The sequence below is a fragment of the Ochotona princeps genome, chromosome 1, assembly GCF_030435755.1.
Source record: "Ochotona princeps isolate mOchPri1 chromosome 1, mOchPri1.hap1, whole genome shotgun sequence".
In the NCBI taxonomy this organism is placed as follows: Eukaryota; Metazoa; Chordata; class Mammalia; order Lagomorpha; family Ochotonidae; genus Ochotona; species Ochotona princeps.
In genome coordinates, this window is record NC_080832.1 from 159,734,055 (window position 1) to 159,741,168 (window position 7,114).

Below are 7,114 nucleotides of genomic sequence, written 5' to 3' on the forward strand. Positions count from 1 at the left end.
TTTATTTGCTTTTTCCAAAACAGCACATAAAATTTCTATGCATAGAATGTGTGAAAATCAAAATGTTGAAATCAAAATGGAAAACATCAAGCATATATATGCTTTCAAAGTATTGGATGGTAGCCAACGTTTTGGTATTGAAGTCAAAATGATAGGGTAGACTCTAGTTATATCATTGACCAAAAAAATGGAGACTTTAGGTGGATTAAGAAAAATGTTTACCATTAGGAAAACCAGCTTCTCTGAAGCCTTTTTGCTTTCTGTGAACAGGAGTGGGCATTTTCCACTGGACACAAACCTACAAGCTTTTATATTTCTTGTTCATGCTGTAATCCATGATATCATGAAATTAGTGCCCCAACTTCAGCCAGCTGTTCAGCAATCATTAATTCCTTTGATTTTTTTCAAATTTAATTTTCCATTATATGGTTCCATAGGCACAGGAATTTTCCCTACCTGCCCACCTCCGTTCCAGGAAGTTTGAATCCATTCCTTGAAGTTTGTGCACTGAAAATTCAACCCTCAATGAAGCCACGTTGGGAGGTAGCATCAATTAAGGGTGGTTAGGGCGTGAGGGCTCTGTCCTCATTAATGTTGCTATTACGGGAATGAGTTCATTATTGCAACAGTGGATTTGATGTAAACTTGAATTTGGCCCTCCCTGACTCTTGACTCCTGCCCTCTCACCTTCTGCGATGACATGCCAGCCCCAAGAACCCTGGCCACACACCACAGCCATGCTCTCTGGCTTCCCAGCCTCGATAAGGCAAATGGATGTCTGTTCTTTACAGATTCCTGAATCCCAGGGATCCTGTTGTAGCTGTGTAATCAGACTAAGAGAGATAGGCTTCATTTTCCAAGGCAAAATGAAGCATATAGGGGGAAGCTGTCCATTTTGCCTAGCCCGGGCTTTTGAACAACAGCTTCTCTTCTGGGAAAACGTGGATCAAATCACCTCCAGGAGCACACAGTTTATTTGGAGCTCTAAATTCCAAATACACAGGACAGCAACCGGATCATCCAGTCAAACCTAATTTTTGGACCCTTGTCCTATCCTGCTGACTTCCCATACCTGGAAATGGAGTGCAAATTCAAGCGAGACAAGAAAAGGAATTCACCGAAGAGTTGTTAAAATATGTATCTATGCAGCCAATCTCTATGCCACTGTGTAATTATAACAACATAAACAACTCAACTATAAGGACATTCACATTAGACCTAATTTCATGCTGAACTATTATAATGCAATTAACAGCCTCATAGGCCTGTTTTAATTAAGCTCCGTTGTGAAATATGCAGCATTTGAACCTGTTCCGGCCTGTTTTGTCTACCACTGAATTGCCATCCTTAACTTGTTTTTCTGCTGAATGCTGAATTTCATTTAAGGATTACGTACTGTCCCAGCATTTGATGGATTCTTCTAAGTTTTGTGCTTCCAGACTGAGGTCAGATTTAGCTCCTCAGATGTGGCCTAGATGTGTATTCTCTCAACTCACTTGTCTCAATAGATTTATTAATTCACGCTGGGTTCTCCTGGAAATGAAGACACACATTTGATTGGTTTCAGGAAGGAGATTTGAGATGACAGCAGGAGATTCGTGCTAACTTCAGACTATGTAGGGCACAGCAGCTATCCTCCAACCAAACCTTCCGCAGAAACATACACCGAGCCAGCGTTCCACGGAGATTATTGGATGTGCCAAATAGTTTGCCCATGACTCACTTGAAAATGGGAAACAAGGTTTGGAGAAACGTTACATGCTGCTTCCCTTCTTTTATCCCTCACCTACTCCAGCCTAGAGTGTCTAGGTTGTCTGGTGTTTGCCTTAAGAGAACTTTCCATCCCGCTGTGTGTGTGTTGCCCTCTTGGCTGCACAGACAGTTGGATAGGAAGCATCACACGTGACCATTCTGCCCCACTTGTTAGTTTTCCAAGCAGCTCGTTCCTCACCAAGCAGTGATAAGGACAAAGGTTTCCGTGGGTTGTGAACAACTTACAGGAAATCGAGTTCAAGACAGGTGGGTAGGTGCTACACCACATGACCAGACAAAGACCAAACGAGGGTTGCAGCATTGCCTCCCACGTCACGGTTGCTACTCTCACCAGCTTCTCTTCCGCTCCTGTCCCTGTTATGAAATATCCATTTTTTTTCTCCTTGTCCTACTTTCTTAACCCCAGAGAGGATTGTAAATTTTCCAAGCTGAGCATCCCCAATTGCTTGAGGCTGTTGGCTGGAAGTCGGACTATGAGACGATTGCCCAGAAGGCAGGGTGTTCTTCATGAACGCTGAGATCTTTCACAGTACCTGATGCCTTCTTTTCCGTGCAAACCATTTCTGGTGAGTTTTCACGTTGCTCATCTTCTTTCCTGCTGGGGTTTTTCATCTTCCTCCCTAGAAGAAACAAGAAGAATTGCTCAGAAATAGAGCAGGTGTGTATTTGTAACACAGTGCAGCGGGGTTTTAACCTGCTCCATGTGTCTTACGGTTCACAGACATTTTGAATATCCTATTATTTTAAGAGCTGCTAAAATTCAGAAATTCTGAAAATGTCTAATCTTGTATTAGTGTTGTGGTCTAAAGAATACTGGGAAAAAAAATCTATTTCAACATCTTTCCTAATTAATTTTCAGTTCAAAAAGACTTGAGAGGGCCTGGCACGGTAGCCTAGAGGCTTAAGTCTTCACCTTGCATGTTTCAAGATCCTATATGGGCGCCGATTCTAATCCTGGAGGCCTTGCTTCCCATCCAGCTCCCTGCCTGTGGCCTGGGAAAGCAGTCAAGGATGGCCAAAAGCCTTGAAACCCTGCACCTGCGTGGGAGAACCGGAAGAAGCTTTGGGCTCCTGTCTTCGGATTGGCTCTGCTCCTGCCATTGTGGCTGGGCTTCCTGCTCTCTCTGCACTCAGCACGTGGTTGTCTCTTGGTCCTCAGCCCTCTGCTCTCCCATTGGCCTCCCTCGGAGCCCCCTCCTGTTAAAATGGCAGGAAACCCCTCTCTCTTCTCTCTCTCTGCTTGCTGCCTTTTCTCCCTTCCCACGGTCATCTTCCTCTGCTGTCTCTCATTTCCCCGCAGCCACCTCTCCCTCTGGAGTAAAGTCCTTCCACAGTTTAATGAATTTCTCCTTTAGATGTGTCCAATGTTGATTGATTGTTGTCCTTGCCCAAATCTGCACTGACCTTTTCCTGTGGCAGTGGGTGACCCAAGCTGTTGACACCTCTGAGATAGCCCTTGCATTCACATCTCCTGTCTAGCTAGCCGCCCAGTTCTGGCTCTACGTAACAGAAAAGGAAATCATGGATTCCAAGTGAAACCCAGTTGTCTCTGTCACACACAGATTGAGAACATCCCCTTTTGAGGTGTTGGTGTCATCGTGGCCTATCTGTCTTCTTGCTTTCAGCACTATACTTGAAAACTCAAGGCAAATCCAACCTCTCTTGCTCACTGAAACCTCCAGCAGCTCGCCCTGTTCACCGCTTAGCACAGCATCAGCAGTGACACGTCATCCTCCCAACCTAGTGCTCACAGCCCTCGCACCGTCTGGCCTGCTGGCACATCCACTGGCTTTCACTCACTGGGCAGTGTAATCTCAGAGCCTTTGCTAGCACCGCTGTTCTGCCAGGAGAAATTGTGTCACATTTTTACCCATTGAAAATATCACTATGTCTTCCTGCAGATTTAGTTCTCATTGGCACATACTCATTTTACGTATTTGCATGATAAATTGTGGTGTTTAGATGCATATTGTAATCATCAACCTGGAAGATTTAGGGGCTGGCATTGTGGCCTAAGTGGCCAAGCCAGCACCTGTCAGTATCTGCAGTGCTTGACATCCCACGGAAGCACCAGCTCAACACCCGGCTGCTCACCTTGTGATCCAGCATCCTTCCCATGTACCTCGGAAAGTAGCTGAAGCTCTCACAAGTAGTGTGACCTTGACACCCACAAGGGAGACCAAGAGGGAGCTGCAGGCTTCTGGCTTCAGTCTGTCCCAGCTCCAGCCATTGTGGCCGTTTGGGGCAGTGAAGAAGTAAATGCAGCGTCTCTCTGCTTCTCCATCTCTTCCTCTTTCTTTGGTTTTCAAATGATAAGTCAACCTCAAAAAAAAAAAAAGAATGTTTAACATATCTTCACCTTATTCATTTGTCACTCCTTGATGGTAGGAGCATTCAAAACCTTCTATGCCAGTTATTTTTAAATATAAAGTGTATTATGGTTAACTTATCATCATCCTACCATGCAACAGGACACTAGAGCTTATTTGTTTCATCTAACTATAGTTTTGTAGCCATTGATTAAGTCCTATGTATTCCTTTAACCTCCCCAGCCTCAGGTAGCCACTCTTTCGCTTTGGACTTCAATTTAAAAATCGATGTAGTTAGATGGTACAAACAGGCAGAATTTGTGTTGGATTTATTTCACCTAGGTTACTATAAATGAAAGAATTTCATCCTTTTTAAGACCAAATGGTATCTCATTATCTTTTGGAGTGCATTCGCACTCCCTCAATCCAGTCATCCATTATTATATAATTAGGTTATTCCATATATTGGCTCGTTTAAAAAATGTGTATTTATCATTATCTTTTATTTGAAAAGGCAGATATACAGAGAGAAGGAGACACAGAGAGAAAGATCCTCCATCTGCTGGATCACTGCCTCAAGTGGCTGAATGGCCAGAGCTGACCTTATCCGAAGGCAGCAGCCTCCTGTGGGTTTCCCACGCCAGCGCAGGGTTTCAAGGCTTTGGGGCATCCACCACTGCTTTCCCAGGCCACAAGCAGGGAGCGGGATGGGAAGTGGAACATCCGGGACTTAAAGCAACATCCACCTGGGATCCTGGCACAAGCGAAGAGAGAACTTTAGCCACAAAGGCTACCGCACTGGGCCCCATATATTGACTTTTTTCAAGATCCAGTTTAAACATCTCCTAGATAAAATTCTTAATAACCACTTGTCACAGTCAAGCTAATGTTAAGTTAAATGACGTTAGTTTCTTTCTGCAAAATCCTGCTGGATTGCTAGTTTCAGAAACAGGTTTATATTGTGGCAAAAACTTGGCATAGAATGCATCCATATTAAAGCTCCGCTTTCAATCATGTTAGAATTTGGTCTTTTCTGTCCTTTAAGCTCTTGTAAGCCATTTGAAACTTCTTTTTGTACCCAGATTTTAATTATACCTTTTTACTTTCAAAGAAAAAAAAATGACTATCCAGAATCTTGGGAATTTATTGTCAATTATAGACTAGAATTAAACAGTAATTGACCAGAATTTTCTTTCTTATTATTAAATCTTTTCATATTTTGGAAGATTTAAAGCATGTTTAAATCATGTTGGGGAATTAGCTTTGGGAAGCCTATTTCCAATGCACATTTTGCAGTGGCAAAAAAATGTTTGACAAAGCAGAGCGTTTCTGCCTCAGCAGGGACCAGAGAGAAGAGGGGTCCATTGAAAACTTTCCACTACCAGTGTTTGAAACTGCTGGCATCCAGCAGTATGAAAATTGCAAATTTCAGAAGCCATAAAACTCTGCAGCTGTAGCATCAGCTATTTAGAAACTAGGACGTTTGTTGGCTTGAAGAAATTTCACAGTGGCACCTTGCAATCTTTCTTGCGATATTTTGAAGCAGCAATAGTGTCTTTCTGATTCATTCATAATTCAGTCGGCATTAATGAAAACCCCAAAGGATGCATTGTGTTAGACAATGAAATTGCTACCTGAGAAACCCTTCTGGAACAGAATGCCCTGAGAGTACAAAGTCAGAGTTGCAGGGAAGGAAAACAATGGATAAATGTATCAAGGGTGCAGAAAACCCAGAGCTTCGCAGCACGGTAAAACCTGCCATGGATAGATTTTGTGCAGTGTCCTGCAGATGTCAGAGACTTTGTATGTCACGCCATTCAAGCAAGGGGGACACAACAAAGCTTTCTTTCAGATAGACAAATGCAAACACCCATTCATAAAACCATTTGCAGGTACTTCTTTTTTTAAAAAATCAATATTATCGTTGTCACAGCTGTCTTGCTCTTCCTTTGGGTTAATATGGGAGCCAATCAAGCTTCATCTGTGTAGAATCAACCTGATGGAGCACACAGGGGGATTTGTCTGTCTTCACGATTTAGAGATACGCCATAAAAATATGTGTGGAATGGAGTGCTAACACTGCAGATGGCAGACTTTCAGATTTATTGTAAAATCATTTAAAATCGGCTATGCTCTCGCCAGAAGTTAATTAATTTTCTCTTCTGTTCTTTTCTGGGGCTGGGGGCTTGGGGTGGGGGTGGGGGCTCTGTGTCTCACTAGGTGGCAGTGTGTGATTACATCTGGAACAGCCCTGGTCTCCAGTCCAGTGTTGCCAGCTGTGACCCTCAACATCGGAAGGAGACTTCTGTGACTGCACTTGGTCCAGGAGATGTCACTTCTCATGTGTCCATATATACTGTTTATCCCAGCGGATTCCAAGAGCTGTATCGCCACTTTCTCAGACTGCCTGGTGGTGCCATTGTGGAGGTACGTATCTATGGAAATAGTTTGATGCAAATCTATGTATATTTTGTTGTGTAAGTTCGTATGCCTTTGCGTTTTATTTGTGTGTTTATACTTGATTTCAAAGGGCTCGGTATCACTTTACAGGCAGTGTAATTGGTATTTCTGTTGTGATAGGGGGCTTGAATAGGTATTTTCATTTTTACCTACACAAGAAATCACATAGGGAAAAATATACTTATGCATATAACTATGTCAGGGAGAGGCAAGTAACAAATTGAGTGAGATAATTGCAGGCAATTGTTTATCCAGTCAAATCTGTAAAATCAGGAGGTTGATGTTGTAGATTTTTGAGTTCATGGGTTCCATGCCTCAGAACTTCTTCCCCACCCTTGATTAACACATCACACAAAACCAGTGAGTTACTGGCCTTTGCTTTTTCTCGTCCATGACAAATCATCAAGCAAAATGTGACCTCATCACAACATTTTATAAAGAGCATTTGAAAGCATTATTTGCAAAATCATATTTTTTGTTTTTTTTTTAAAAAATGCCAGTATTTAGATGGGCTGGTTTTAAAATTTTAAAATAAGTTCCCTTTTTAAATTAATATAAAAAGAACAGATTTC

At 42.5% G+C, this 7,114-nt stretch overlaps 1 protein-coding gene across 1 annotated transcript in view; it reads left to right on the forward strand.

The window, feature by feature from the left end:
• LOC101532567 (uncharacterized) overlaps window positions 1-6,563 on the forward strand; it is a 253,999-nt gene extending 247,436 nt beyond the window's left edge. The window contains exon 19 of the mRNA XM_058670437.1: window positions 6,303-6,563. Coding sequence (XP_058526420.1) covers window positions 6,303-6,563 — 261 coding nt within the window. The remainder of the gene's footprint in view (window positions 1-6,302) is intronic.
• The last annotated feature ends 551 nt before the right edge of the window (window positions 6,564-7,114 follow it).